The sequence below is a fragment of the Pan paniscus genome, chromosome 8 (assembly GCF_029289425.2).
Source record: "Pan paniscus chromosome 8, NHGRI_mPanPan1-v2.0_pri, whole genome shotgun sequence".
Classification (NCBI taxonomy): domain Eukaryota; kingdom Metazoa; phylum Chordata; class Mammalia; order Primates; family Hominidae; genus Pan; species Pan paniscus.
The window spans coordinates 30497879-30513909 of NC_073257.2; the positions used below are offsets into that span (position 1 = coordinate 30497879).

Consider the following 16031-nt stretch of genomic DNA (forward strand, 5'->3'; position numbering starts at 1 on the left):
ATTTTATATTAGGGACTTGAGCATCCATACATTTTGGTATCTGTGGAAGATCCTGGAACCAATCTCCCATGTATACCAAGAGACAACTGTGTATCTCTATTCGCTGGTCCTGGTTTGTGTTTTTTATGATAAAACTCTAATTGTAAGTATAGTACTTTCTATGTGAGTTGCTATGGTGAATTATCAATCCTGAAGGGTAGTGGGAACTCCCAGTTTGTATCCGGTTGGTCAGAAGTGCCTGGGGACCCCAGAGCTTGTGTCTGAGGTTTGAAGTGAAGGGAGTCTTTTGGAGAGCTGTGTCTTCAACCTGTGAAGTCTTTGCTGACTGGGTAGTTAGCATCAGAAGTATGCTAGCCCTCTGGGTAGTTAGCAGTGCATTGTAGAGGGTTTCTGTATTTGAAAGTTAAGTTTGAAAACCATTAAACCAGGTATTATTGTTATTATTATTATTATTATTATTATTATTATTATTATTGAGACGGAGGCTTGCTCTGTCACCCAGGCTGGAGTGCAGTGGCATGATCTCAGCTCACTGCAAGCTCCACCTCCCAGGTTCACGCCATTCTCCTGCCTCAGCCTCCCAGGTAGCTGGGACTACATGCGCCCACCACCAAGCCTGGCTAATTTTTTGTATTTTTAGTAGAGATGGGGTTTCACTGTGTTAGCCAGGATGGTCTCTATCTCCTGACCTTGTGATCCGCCCACCTCGGCCTCCCAAAGTGCTGGGATTACAGGCGTGGGTCACCGCGCCCGGCTAAACCAGGTATTATTTAAAGTCAATGTGTTACTATGACTTTTTGTGGCTTCATATTGCAGATACCTGAGTAGTCTTATCATTTTTTTGAGCACTTAGACTGAGAGCATGGTTATTGAAATAATTCCCCAAAGTAAACCTTATTATTTTCAAGGAATTTACAATATATTACCAAAACTTGAGCAATGATAGGTAAATTTGAGCTAATTCTCCTCTTTTCCCTCTTCCAAACCGCTTTTACATATTGGTGATAGATTAATATTTTTCAAAAAAGTCTAGGTCTTGTTGCTTTATTTCCTTATTTGGAACTCTTGGCATTCTGATGTTTCTTGAAGCAGTGCAAACACCTGAGCTAGTATTTTAGGTCTTAATGTTGTTCTCTTATTATTCCAAATTTTCACAAAGTAGTCTGTATTTCAGCCAGCCTAGATTCTTCATTATACTTCTTTTCCGTTTTGATGACTTTACTTTTTACTTTATTCACTTAATTAGAAACAGATTAATTCATTATTCTGTCCTCTTCTTATTTTCTAAATACATCGAGAAGCCCTTCCTGATTCTCCTCTTCTCTCTCTCCAGGATCTTTACCTGTCTTTCAATTTGCTTTGGGCTTTGCATTATTTGAAACCCTTTCAATCTAAAATGTAAGTCTATCTGCTGGTTTCATTTCCTTTCTTAGATTGTAAGCTACTTCTGGTAGGGTATGGCGTGGACTAGAAGGCTATTCCATTTTGTTGAATATGTGTTCAAATTTTATAATTGCCTGCAAGTAAATCGCTTTATTGAGATCATGAATTGTTTGGATCTTTGTATTAATTCTTATGCAAGGAATTAATCTGTGTGAATAACCTGCTTTTGCTATCTTCTATGTTAGAAGATTTTAGGGTAGCTAGGTAGGTACCCTACCTAACCAATACCTATTGGTTATTATCCACTTGGTCTTTACTAGATGCTTATTTTAGTTGTCCGGTGGTAGTGACTAACTAGTAGGTGATGCTGTGATATATAGCAGGTATTATACACCTGTAAAATATTTGGTCAGAGTTGACTGCTTTCTATTTTCTGCGATTAAACTCACTTGACGTACTTCTGCTCTCAGTAGTAGGTCAAAATGAGGAAATAAGTATACTCTGTTGATCTAGGCAACAGGGCATGGAGGAGAGTATGGAAACAAGAATTTCATTATCACTTGGTCAAGACCAACCATTACAGATAAGAATCTTGGTATGAGTCATTTCCACTGTCCCCCCAACCCATCTGTGTTTAAAAAATGGAGACTGCTATTGAAGATCTTGGTGATGTTATCTTTCAGCATATCTGCTCTTTGAATTGCAGTGTTCCAGTCAAGACTGGTTACCCTCTGCTTCTGTACAGCTGTTGTTTTGAAATATAATGATTTTTTTAAAGTTTTTTTTCCTCCTACGCGTATTCTTTTTCTCTTAAGTTGCTTTTTTCTTTTTCTTTTTTTGGTCTTTTTCTTTATCTTCCACATTAGAAGGTAGTTTCCTCACGCCTGCAATCCCAGCACTTTGGGAGGCCAAGGTGGGTGAGTCACCAGGTCAGGAGATTGAGACCATCCTGGCTAACACGGTGAAACCCGTCTCTACTAAAAATACAAAAAAATTAGCTGGACGTTGTGGCATGTGCCTGTAGTCCCAGCTACTCGGGAGGCTGAGGCAGGAGAATTGCTTGAACCTGGGAGGTGGAGGTTGCAGTGAGCCGAGATCGCACCACTGCACTCCAGCCTGGGTGACAGAGCGAGACTCCGTCTCAAAAAACAAACAAAAAGATAGTTTCACATAGCTTGCTTGTTTGCCCATGGCTAATACTGGAGAAATCAAAAGCACATTGGAAGTTCTGATCATGTGGTTAGGTCTCATTGACTTTTAACTTCACTGTAGGTTGGTCTGGTGGGCCATTGACTATGGAATTCTGCCTCTCCACTCCTCCCCCTGCAATATTACTGTCTTTAGGTCTTTCCTCTTGGGCTGACATAGAGCCCCCAGAAAAGAGTCTTCTGATTTCTTGGAGGGTAACGGTTCAAATGTTGAATCAGCCTTGCATACCTGGGATGAATCTTAATTGGTCATGGCATATGTAATTCTTTTTATACATTGTTGGATTCAGTTTGCTGATGTTTTTGTAATCGGTGGAAGGTATCTGAGTTACTGGCAGTGAGTCTGTATGGGTCTGCACCAATCTCAGTTCTTGCCTCCTCAGAAGAAAGAATTCATCTAAGGGGCGTAAGGCAGAAAAAGAGATGAAGGAAGTTTCAGAGCAGGAGTGGAAGTTTATTAAAAAGCTTTACAGCAGGAAAGAAAGGAAAGTGCACTTGGAAGAAATCCAAGTGGGCGACTTGAAGAGTAAGTGCGGTGTTTAACTTTGATCCCAGGACTCTATAGGTTGGCCCCTTTGCTGTGATTCTTCCCTTAGAGTGGGCGGCCCACATGCGCAGTGCCCTCCTTATACTTGGGAGGTGAGCATGCACAGTGTGTTTAGAAAGTTGTATGCATGCCCATCGGAGGCTTTCTTCCCTTTTCTGGTGGAGTGCCCCAGGAAGGTCGTATACTGCCGTTTTGTCTCTTAATGCCCCTGCCTGGGCTCACTCACTCAGTGCCTGAGATTTTATTGGAGCCCCCTTTTTTGCTTCTCCCTGGTGCCTGCATTCAATTAACACTTTAATGTTTAACACTTGTGGACTGTTAGGAGCTTCTCTCTCCCTGGTGCAAGCTGCCAATTTATCACTTTTAGAGAGGCAATGTGATAATTGCTGAATCACCCAACATTCCTAGTGGGTGTGGGAGAACCCTCTCCTGCCCTGCTCATACCTGTCTTACTACCTGTAACATTTTGTTGAGGATTTTTGCATTTATGTTCATGAGAGATATTGGCCTATAGTTTTCTTGTAATGTTTTTGTTTGGTTTTGGTATCAGAGTAATGCTGGCCTCACAGAATGAGTTAGGAAGTATCTCCTCTGCTTCTATATACTGCAAGAGATTACACAGAATTAGTATAATTTCTTCCTTAAATACTTGGTAAAATTCACCAGTGAACCCATCTGGGCCTGTGCTTTCTGTTTTAGAAGATAATTAATTATTGATTCAGTTTTTTAAATAGATGTGGGCCATTTAGATTGTCTGTTTCTTGTATGTATTTCAGCAGATTATGTCTTTCAAGGCATTGGTCCATTTCATCTAGGTTATCAATTTTGTGGGCATAGAGTTGTTCATAATATTCCTTCATTTTCTTTTTAATGTCCATGGGGTTTGTAGTGACGTCCCTTCTTTCATTTCTGATATTAGTAATTGGTGTTTTCTCTCTCCCTCTTTTTTTTTTCCCTTAGTTTAGCTTGGCTAGCAGCATATCGGTTTTATTGATATTTTAAAATAACCAGCTTTTGGTTGTGCTGATTTTCTGTATTGGTCTTATGTTCAGATTCATTGGTTTCTGCTCTAATTTTTGTTGTTTGTTTTCTTCTGCTTGCTTAGTTTGGATTTAATTTCCTCTTCTAGTTTCCTAAGGTAGAAGCTTATTGATTTTAGATCTTGATTCTTTTTAAAAATATGTATTCAATGCTATAAATTTCCCTCTAACCACTGCTTTTGTTGCATCCCACAAATTTTGCGAAGTTGTATTTTCACTTAGTTCAAAGTATTTTAAAATTTCTTTTAAGTTTTTTTTACTCTTGTTTAAAAGTGTGTTAGTCTCCATATACTTTGGGATTTTCCAGCTATCTTTCTGTTATTGATTTCTAGTTTATTACATTGTAATCACTATGTGATTTCTATTTTTTTAGATTTGTCTTGGTTTGTTTTATGGCCCAGAAGGTGGTCTGTCTTGGTGAATGCTGCATGAGAGCTTGGGAAGAATGTGTATTCTGTTGTTTTTGGATGAAGTAGTCTATAGATGTCAATTGTCAATTATATACAGTTGATTGATGGTGTTGTTGAGTTCAACTATGTCCTTTCTGATTTTCTGCCTACCTGACCTGTCCATTTCTTTTTTTTTTGGTCTTGCTCTGTCGCCCAGGCTGGAGTGCAGTGGTGCAATCTTGGTTCACTGCAACCTCCACTTCCCGGGTTTGAGTGATCCTCCTATCTCAGCCTCCTGAGTATGTTCAGCTAATTTTTGTATTTTTTTTGTAGAGGAGAGGTTTCATCATGTTGCCCAGGCTGGTCTTGAACTCCTGGGCTCAAATGATCTGCCCACTTCGGCCTCCCAAAGTGTTGGGATTACAGGCAAAAGCCACCGTGCCTGGCCTCATCCTTTAACTTTTAATCTCTATGTGTTTTTATGTCTAAAGTGAGTTTCTTATAGACAACATACAGTTGTGTGTTGTTTTTTGATTCACTTTGACAATTTCTGCCTTTTAATTGGTGTAGTATGCAGACCATTGACATGTAAAGTGACTGTTAATATACTTGTGTTAATAGCTACCATATTTGTTACTGTTTTCTATTCATTGCCCTTGTTCTTTGTTCCCATTTTCTATTTCGCTCTTTTTTTGGCTTTTGTGATTTTAATTAAGCAGTTTGCGTGATTCCATTTTATCTCCTTTCTTAGCATAGCAGTTATACTTTTTAAAAATCTTTTTTTTTTAGTAATTGCCTAAGAGTTTTCAAGATACATTCACAACTAATCCAAGTCTGCTTTCAGATAACACTGTACCACTTCATGTGTAATGCAAGTACCTTATAATAAATGAAAATATTGTTAATTCCTCCTTCCCATCCCTTGCGTCATTGCTGTCATTCATTCTACTTACATGGAAGCATACATAAGAATATCAGAATATATATAAAATCGTAGGTAATGAATACAGTGTTGCTGTTATTATTTAGAATAAACTATTTTCTGTTAGAGTAAGAAGAAAAATAAAAATAAAAATAAAAGTTATTATTTTTATCTTCGGGTATTCCATCTTTATTCTCTTCCTCTTTTTTTTTTTTTTTTTTAAAGATATAGGATCTTGCTCTGTTGCCTAACTGGAGTGCAGTGTACTATCATAGCTAACTTCAGGCTCAACCTCCTGGGCTCAAGTGATCCTCCCACTTCAGCCTTCTCGGTAGCTGGGAATACAGGTGCATGCCACCAGGCCCAGCTAATTATTTTTTTAAAGATGAGGCCTTGCTCTGCTGCCCAGACTGGTCTCCAATTCCCATCCTCAAGTGATCCTCCCACCTCGGCCTCCCAAAATGCTGGGATTACAGGCATGAGCCATCCTGCCCAGCCTCTAGTGCTGTTTTTTTCTTTATGTAGATACAAGTTTCTGACTTACATAATTTTTCTTATTTGTTAAGAAGTTCTGCTAACATTGCTTTCAAGGCAGGTGTGCTTGCAGTAGAGTCCCTCAATTTTTGTTGAGAAAGTGTTTATTTCCTCTTCACTTTTGAAGAATAATTTCTTAGGATAAACAACAGGCAGTTATTTTCTCTGAACACTTAAATAAGTTTTTATTTAAGGAAATACATTCAGTCAAAACTTGGTTTTCTTTCCTTCAGTCCCCTCTCCATATTATCAAAAAAAAATCCACAAAACTAGCTAAATAATTAACTTAATTACCTGAAACATTTTTATAAAGATTTACTAGCAAGTAAATAATCTTTTGCTAATGAAAATAGTATTTCTTATTTTAGTCTTTCTATTTGCAGATGGTGGTAGACCTATATATAATTTTTTTGTAAAGAAAAATCAATGCCTTTTATTTTATACTAAGTAAAGAGGCAACTGCATTGTGAATAGGGAAAATAATTGCAAGAGATAATGAGCGTACATCTTTTCAAGATGGCCATGAAAATAACTAGAATGCTGGCAACTATTCTGATTTGTTGTTAAGACTTGATTATACTATAGTTTTGTGATTTAAATGTGATTATGTATCTTTTAAAGATTTAAAAAATAATGTTTCTGCAATCCCCTTTACAATCTACAGAGAAAGCAACCAGCGAGATGAATACTGCTGAGGACTGGGGCCTCATTTTGGATATCTGTGATAAAGTTGGTCAGTCTCGCACTGGGTAAGTATTTAGCGTTTCAAAGGATTTTTATTCTTTCTTTTTAAAAAACAGGAAAGGCCAGGTGCAGTGGCTTGCATCTGTAGGCCCAGCCCCTCGGTAGGATGAGGTGGGAGGATCGCTTGAGCCCAGGAGTTAGAGGCTGCAGTGTGTGATGATTACACCCATAAACAGCCAATGTACACGAGTCAGGGCAACATAGTGAGACCCCGTCTCTTAAAAAAGAAGGATCAGGAGGCAAAGTATATTAGCATTAAATTTAGTTTAAAAAGAGAATATTTTTATTAAAAAGATTTGAAGAATCATCTCATTTAGTTTATATACCTTTTAACCAGTTAGGGTAACATGGCTGGTAAAAAGTTGATGCTTTAATCACCCTCCTTCATATTTTCTTCTGGAATCTCATTTTTTCCACTGATTTTAGAGTTATTAGTGATTTCTCAGTTACCAAGTTTCATGGTTATTTATGAGTTCTTTTCTCCTTTGTCAGATTTGCAACATTCCACCTAATGAATCAGTTAGGTGGAATTGAAAAGAAATTTTTTCTTTCTATTGAAAGATTAGGGGAATAGAATCTTAAACTTTTTGGCATGTATTACAGAGCTTTCCAAACAGTACAGTAATTGGATTAATTGGTGTGGATATGGGTGATTTCTTCAGCTCCTGGGCTAACAACATTAGCCTTTAGCAGTTTCATTTACTGCTTTATGCCACACAAATGGTATTGTCTTATTTGTGCACTTTCATGTGAAAAAGATCAGGAAGCACTGCTGCGTTACACTTGATATTTGCAGTGGTAATATGAAGCCTTTGCCAGTGTCTTCTTTGCCTCTTCTTCCTTCACCCCTAAATATAGATGTTCCTGAAACTTTCCCTGATTCATTTTTTATTTCTAAGATTTTTTCTTTTGGTCTCACAACTTCCAGCTGTCTTTATGTAGATGGCATCTGTATTTTCAGCTCTTCTTACTCAAGCACTAGTCTTATGGACACTGCATTATTTCTGGATATCGTTCTATATAAGCCTTCATCTCACCATCTAGAAACCAGAACTCCTGTCTCTTTTTGCTTTAAACCTACTTTCCTTCAGTTTTTCCATTTCTATTAATGACAAGATGATTCTTTCGTTGCACTAAAACTTGAGTCACCTCCACATTTATTACTCAATTCTGTCCATCTGCCTTCATAATCTCTCAAAATGTTGACGTTTTAAAGTCTCCTTAATCAAGTTTTTGAGCATAGCCAAATGGTGCAGAGGCAGTTTTCTTCAGGGGCTGTCTACCCTCCACTCTAGCTTTTTTTGGCCCATAATGTCCTCCCACTATGACGTTCCCAAAGAATCTCCCAAAGGTGGTCCCATCCATCCCCTTTGTTGTATTTACATTTTAGTATATTCTGACCTGGTTCATTAATTTAATTGAAAATTTTTAACTACTGTGTGTTACATATCGCGTTCCCTTTTCTCCATTTTTATTTGTCCTACTTTACTTTGGACGTTCCTTACCTTGCCTAGGCTAGCGAATTAACCCACTGGCATTTTTTTTCTGTTTCCATCTCTTTTCTAATTCTTATATCCAGTTGCCGTATAACAGCTGTGTTCATGTTACTCCCGTACCTTCCATACTGAGTTCAGTTTAAGCTCCTTAGTCTTCTGAATCATGCATTTTCATTTTTTTCCCTCTTGTATAACATTCATTTCAGCTCAACTATCTGAGTTCCAGTGCTTTTTTTCTACCTTAGTTTGATGCTTTTGGTCCTTTTGTTTCTTGAGGATGGAATGTTTTCCTCTTTAATTTCCCATCTCTGTGTCTCATATCCTTTCAGACCCAATGTAGATACCACTTCTTCCACAAAGCCTTTCCTTATCCCCTTTACTGACAATGGTATGATCCTCTGAATCCTCAAAGCACTCTATCAAAACTATTCTTATTTGTGTTTTTTCCTGCATTTTAGTAACTTATATCTAATGAACTGAAGTTTCTTAGATATAAACCTAGTAGATTTGTAGAATGAATGGTCCATGAACTTCTGTTGCACATGGGAAAGAAGCAAATAGCTTAGTGGTGGAGATCATGTACTCTAGGGGGAGATTGCCTGGGTTCAAATCTTGGCTCTAGCCATTTAGCTATGTCATACTGGGTAAGTAACTTATCTTTCTGGGCCTTACTTTTCCAGTTTACCACCTAAGAATAATAATAGTATCATCTTCATAGGGGAGTTGTTGTGACTTTGAGATTAGCTTTATCAAGTGTTTATACCTGGCACATGGCTGAGTGAGTGCAACTCTGCCTGCTTTTGATTGAAGTCATATTTTGTGACAGTTTCTGTTGAAGACTGGGCACCAAGCTAGACCACTTCATGTGCATTTTGGAGATAAAAGTTTTATCTAGCATTGCAGCTGCAAAGCCCCTCCTCTCTCTCTTTACTTTGTTGGTTTCCTTTTTATCTTTACTTTGGTGTTTTTCATTTTGTAGACACTTTCTGTAATAATTGGGTCAATTGCTTGAAGTTGTTTGTCAAAAGGCAAACCCCCTTTTACAACTATAAATATTCCATGTTTTTCCAGTTAAAAAATCAATTTGTAATGCATCTGAAATTCTGTATGTTGTAGCACAAAGCTGTAGAGATCAATTTGTTTTTCTTAATGTTAACGTTATTCTCCCAGAAATGTTTATTATTATTTTCCCTATTTTATTTCCTTTCGTATTTGAAATTTACTAGTTTATAGCTTTAAAAATATTTTTTGTCTTTTTGTTTTTATCCAGTATCAATAGGTTTAGGCACATGCTCATTTTTTTTAGTTTCTCATATTTATTTTTAAACTACATACTTTCTCTCAGTATATTCCTTAATATTTGAATTGTCAGTTGGGGATTTTAATTGACATTATACTAAGTCTATGAATTTACTTAGGAAATATTTTCAACTACAGTGAATTCGATAATGAAGGTGGATCTGTTTGTTCTTTTAGTCAGTGTTTTTTCCTTTTCTTCTTCCTTCCCTCCTTTTTCTTCTTTTTTCTTCCCACTTACTCACTTAGTTTTGACTCCTTTAATAGTTATTGCTCTCTGGTTCTTTTAAATCCCCATTAAGTTAATCTTCAAGCATTTATTGTGTGCATAAATGGGATATCTTGTTATACCTCTTGTTAATAAAGAGTTGTTTGAAAAGGTTTAAACAATAATTGAGATACCATTCTAATATTATTGAGGTTTTAAAAAAATGTCAGGCCTTCAATAATTGCTCATGTATGTATTTTCTTTCAATAATACTGTTTAACATACATCTCCAGTTGTGTTTTTTCTTTCTTGTTCTCCCTTGATAATCTCATATTAGGAAATGGTAAACATAAGGGTCATATTAGGACATTCATGGGCCCTAGGCACTTTTGTCTTCTTGGGCTCCTCTTTCTATTAAAAAAATTAAAAATATTTTATGACTACATTGTTTTAAGGAAAAATATATTAGTATTATATATTAAAACATTTTCTTTGAAGCAAAAGTTCACTTTTTTCTTCTTATTTTAAAAGAAATAAAACATTTACGTGTACTTCCAAAATTATTGTGAGTCCTAGGCCCTGTGCCTACATGCATAAGCGTTTACAGAATTGGGTTACATATTCACAGATCAACTTAGTAATAGAAAATTTTAGGTTTCTTTCAGGTGAGCACTAAACTGTGGGATACTTATGGTGGCATTCCTAATATGTTATTTGTTTTTATTTTTGTGGTAAAATATATATACAATAAAATTAACTATTTTAAAGTGTTCACTTTAGTAGGATTAAGTACACTCACATGCCCGCTGTCTGTCTCCAGAACTTATCCATCATTCCAAACTGAAACCCTGTGCCCATTAAACAATAACTCATTCCCCTTTCCTCTAGCTCCTCTTAAACATTTGTAGTTTGTCTTTAATATTTTAAATTATTTTATAATTAGTATATATGGACAACTTATAGAAATCTGGTTTATGTTTTGGAGGAAACTGTGATTGGATATGGGTTGCTGATGGTCGCATAAGAATGTTGAACAGTATTGTAGGCTGCCATTGAGGTATTCTAAATACCTGATGTGCTTTAGAGAAGACTATAACATGTAAGTGGGTTGAGAGGGGAAAGAGGACATGAGTTTTCCAAAGACAAATTCAGGTAGAGTCTTTTGAAGTAGAGGAATGTTGTAGATTGGAATGCAGTTCAGAAGTGATTTGTGTTTCCGGCAACAATCTAGATTTAGAAAAAAAATTATTATTGCTATTTGGTGTTAGCCTGAAATTTTGTAAAGTGCGGCGATCTTTTTAAGAGGACAGATTCAGAGATGGTGGAAGGACTTTAGGAGGAGCATTTCACTTTCAGTAATATTGTATTTTTTAAATCAAAATGATTTGTAATTAATAATATATAGTAGAATCATTTAGAGGATAAATAAAATGAAATAATTCATATTATTTTAACCTTTTTTTCTCTTTTGGCTTCTTTTTTTAAAGTCATCTGTCTTAGAATTATGGTAGTTTGAAAAATATTCTTAGGTTTTAAAGGGGAAGAAAAGAGCTATTATTGTGAAGTTTCATTTAGTCAGAACTGTGACCCGGAAACATGGCTCTCAGTGGTGTTGTGAAAAATTTTTCTTAAGTCCTTCTCTTAAAAAGGAAAAAACCAGACAAACCCATTTTCTGTTCTTTAAACTCACATATACATATGCATATGCATATATATTTATGTTTGTTGATTTAAAGAGATACACATGCTTATATAAAGTATTTATTTCTTTTAAAAATAAGTATATATTCACATGGCTCAAATGTTAAAACAATTTAAAAAGATGGACATTGACAAGTCTAATTCCTATCCCTCTTTAGCTGCTCTCATCTTCTATAAGTTACCACTTCCGTATATTTTGTATCTTTCCATTCTTTTACACAAATGTGAATACACTTTCCCCCCATTTACATGTAATAAGAATGTTGTATATATTCTTCTGCATTTATTACTTAATTACTTATCGTTACTTATTGACTACTTATTGTATCCTGTCAGTCTTAGAAATGTACTTCTTTTAAGTCTATTAGTATTGCACAAATTTGGAAATTATTTTCTAGTTTAACATTAATTTTGGTTAGTGGCATGTAGAATATCTAATACATATACATAATTACTGAATGAAAATTAGTAATTTTTAGTAATTATCTCAATTTCAGAAAACCTACTAGATGTAATCCCTGTTTACTTCATTTAAGTTGTAGTTTCTTTTTAAATCTTGAAATACTTGATTATACCAAACCTAAAACTTTAACAAACATTCTGAAATTTTTTTCTAATGTCTCAAGATATTCACATGATTTTTAGTGCGCAATTTCCAGTGTGTGAGTAACTAGAGAAGAATGCCCAGCCAATTAGGTCATGTGATGGGCTGAACAGCCTTCATTTGTTTAGAAATCAAGAGAACTTTCACAATGATAATAGCAGTTTTCTTTAACATGTCTTCACATAAATAATTTTTCTATGTTAGTGTTGATTGATTTGTTTATATTATCATATGTAAACATAGATGTGAGGATAAATACTGATTATCTTCAATAACAAGTTAAAATTAAAGTTCTGTAATTGACCTCTAGATTAAGTTTTGCTGTTATTTTATATGTTAACTGTCTTTGTTTAGCTGTAGCCAAAGATATAGTTGACTGAAGGTGGAAAACATCATGTAACTTTTTCTTTACCCGACTAATGGATATATTTTGGTACTAAATTTATTCTAACGGAATGAGAAAGATCATATGATAGTCATTATTGGTGTTTTGTGAAAAATACAAATGTAAGCCTTTGGGAAGGAGTTTGTTAAAAATGTTTTTCCTTGGCTTTGTATTTTTTTTTTTTTTTTTTTTTTTTTTTGAGACAGAGTCTTGCTTTGTTGCTCAGGCTGGAGTGCAGTGGCACGATCTTGGCTCACTGCAAGCTCCGCCTCCCGGGTTCACGCCATTCTCCTGCCTCAGCCTCCTGAGTAGCTGGGACTACAGGCACCCGCCACCATGCCCAGCTAATTTTTTTTTGTATTTTCAGTAGAGACGGGGTTTCACCATGTTAGCCAGGATGGTCTCAATCTCCTGACCTTGTGATCTGCCCGCCTTGGCCTCCCAAAGCACTGGGATTACAGGCGTGAGCCACCCTGCCTGGCCTTTGGCTTTGTGTTGTTTTGTCCTGGACTGGACTGTGACTATTTCTAGCCTTCAGTAGGAAGTTGAAAGAATATTTCCTGATTTTTGTAAGGGAAAAATAATCTCTGAGCTGGATATTCTAGAGTTGAAAGGACAGCATCAGTAGAGAAACAGACCTCTTTCAAGTCTTTTTTTCTTCCTATAATCATATCCTCATTTTTCAGGACTTTATCATCAAAGTCTTTTAAATGCTCTTTTAAGAATAATCGTCACTTGTTGACTACTTATTGTTTGCTAGACTCTGTTACAGTGCCCTATGAACATTTTGTTTGATTATCACAGCAGTTCTAGATACTGTAGATTCTCTCAACTTTCAAGTGAGAAATCTAATTGATATTTAGGATTCTTTTATATAACTTAAAATAGCAGAAGTGTTCCAGCAGAGTTAAATAATTTTTTTTTTTTTTGAGACAGAGTTTCACTTTTGTTGCCCAGGCTGGAGTGCGACGGTGCAATCTCGGCTCAATGCAACTTCTGCCTCCCGAGTTGAAGCGATTCTCCTGTCTCAGTCTCCTAAGTAGCTGGGATTACAGGTGCACGCCACCATGCCCGGCTATTTTGTATTTTTAGTAGACATGGGGTTTCAACGTATTGGTCAGGTGGCCTTGAACCCCTCACCTTGTGATCTGCCCTCCTCAGCCTCCCAAAGTGCTGGTATTACAGGCGTGAGCCACCGCATCCAGCCCATAGAATTTTTTTTTTAAAACATCATCTTGATTTCCATGTTTCACTCAGTTTCGTAACATGGTAGAATTTCTTTAATTCGTTTCATTCTCTTTGCGTTAGTCATTTTTTCTTTTATTTGTCAAATACTGAATGCCAAGTATCATGCTTTGGCTATACAGTGGTGAATAAAGCAGGCATAGCCTTTGCTGTCAATGGTGCTGATATTCTAATGGTGGAAGATGTGAAATAAACAGATACTAACAGATGATGGTCAATAGCTAAGAAGCTAGTAACCAGAGTGCTATAATGGAAAATAAAAAGGTAGACTGGTGTGAGGGGGTTACGTTTATGCTATAATTTTAATGTTGAAAAGAGACAGAGTTCAAAGCACTGCATCCCAGAAAGAAGCAGTAGTCTGTAGGTGAATGCTGAATGCTACAAGGTAGAGAAAACTTGATGCCTTCTAAGAACTTGAAAGTTACAGAGTAGCTGGAGCAGAAGTCAGTTGCCCTGAATGAGTGCAGAGTTGGGTTTCAGAGTGAGTTAGAAAAATAGAAGATGATGGTTGGAAGGTAGGATCCTTTAAATTAAGACTATAGAGGGTTTTCAATTATTGGTAATGACAAGGTCTGATGACTCCAAGGTCCATCGGAGTTAATAAGATGTGATAGAAGTTGAAAAGCCAAGGTGTTGAAAGCATCACTTACACTGTTATTAAAAGCTCCAAGAATTAGGACAGAAGTGATGTTGGAGAGAGAGGCAGTGATCCAGTAGCTAAAATAATTGACAGGTGAAGGGGCATTTGAGATTTTTAAATAAACTGCAACATGAGGGGACTGACGTGATTGGAGCTGGGCAGTTTTAGGAAAGAGGGAGAGTGGTTTGGAAGAGGCAAGGGAAATGAATGCACATTGCTTAGCATAATGCATATTGAACAGATAGTACAGAGGTCAACTCCGACACAATTTCCCCAATTATTCACATATTTCATTAGTGTATATATTTGTTACAAGATATGAACCAATATTGATACATTACTATTAACTAAAGTCCATAGTTTACATTAAGGTACACTTTGTTTTGTATAGGTCAATGGGTTTTGACAGTGTATATAATGACATGTGTCTACCATTGTGTAATGCCACGTATCTGTCATTACAGTACCATGCTGAATAGTTTTATCACCTTAAAATGACCTGTGCTCCATCTGTTCATTCCTTTCCTTCCTCTCTTTGCACTTTAAACAGCCACTGATCTTTTTACCGTTTACAAGTTTATCTTTTCCAAATGTTGTATAATTGGGATCGTAGACTATATAGCCTTTTCAGACTGGCGTCTTTCACTTACCAGTATGCATTTAAGGTTCCTACGTGCCTTTTCGTGGCTCAGTAGTTCATTTCTTCTTATTGCTGAATACTCTTCCATTATATGGATGTTCTACAGTTTGTTTATTAACCTACTGAAGGACATCTTGTTGGCTCCCAGTTTTGGTGATTTTTAATAAAGCTGCTATAAACATGAATTTGCAGGCTTTTGTGTTGACATCGTTTTAAGTTCAGTTGGGTAAATATGTGAGAACATGATTGCTAGATCATATGGTAAGACTGTTTATCTTTGTTAGAAGCCACCAGACTGTCCCCACAGTCTCAGTATGGTTTTGTTTTTTACATTCAAGTCTTTGATCTATTTGGAATTTATCCTGTTAGGCAGTATGAAGTATGGTTCTAACTTGATTCTTTTCTATTTGGCTACCAAATATCCCAACACCATTTACTGAATCGTCCATCTTTTTTTCCTTCTGATTTGAAATATTTCTTTTATATATTATATTTGCATATGTATTTAAGTCTGTTTTTCTCTTTTGACCCGTTGGTGTGTGTCTAAACACATTCTGCTACCACATGGTTTTAATTATTAATATGTTTTGACATTTGGTAGGATATGGTCTTGAGGTTTTTTTTTTTCCGGAGATGTTGTTTTAGATATTCTTTCCCCTTCCTACTCTCCTTAGATAAACTTTCAAATTGAGTTGACTGGTTTAAAAACAAAACTTTCTGTTTAAATTGGCCTAGTTTTAAATTAACAAATTTATGTCTTTATGATATTCAATCTTCCTATCCGAGAACATAGCATCTCTTTTTGTTTATAACCTTTAGTAGTGTTTTTAAGTTTTCCTCTTAAAAGTCTTGTACATTTTTTGTAATGTTTCGTCTGAGGTATTTTGTCCTTTTTGCTGCTATTTCAGTGGGGTTTTTCTTTCACTGATTGGGAATTTCCCTTCTTTTTCTTTCTTTCTTTTTTTTTTTTTTTTTCTGAGATGGAGTCTCGCTCTGTCACCCAGGCTGTAGTGCAGTGGCGCAATCTCAGCTCACCGCAAATGCCGCCT

At 36.1% G+C, this 16031-nt stretch overlaps 1 protein-coding gene across 4 annotated transcripts in view; it reads left to right on the forward strand.

Moving 5' to 3' along the window:
- STAM (signal transducing adaptor molecule) overlaps positions 1–16031 on the forward strand; it is a 75967-nt gene that overhangs the window by 12726 nt on the left and 47210 nt on the right. The window contains exons 2-3 of one of the 4 annotated variants that reach the window (XM_034930057.3): positions 1334–1398; positions 6688–6772. The exons of 1 other annotated variant lie outside the window; for it this stretch is intronic. In XM_034930057.3, the coding sequence (XP_034785948.1) occupies positions 6705–6772 (68 nt within the window). In that variant the 5' untranslated portion in view covers positions 1334–1398; positions 6688–6704. Of the gene's footprint in view, positions 1–1333; positions 1399–6687; positions 6773–16031 lie in introns of those variants that run through there. 2 more of the 4 variants (XM_003831174.7, XM_055092451.2) reach the window with 2 other exon arrangements.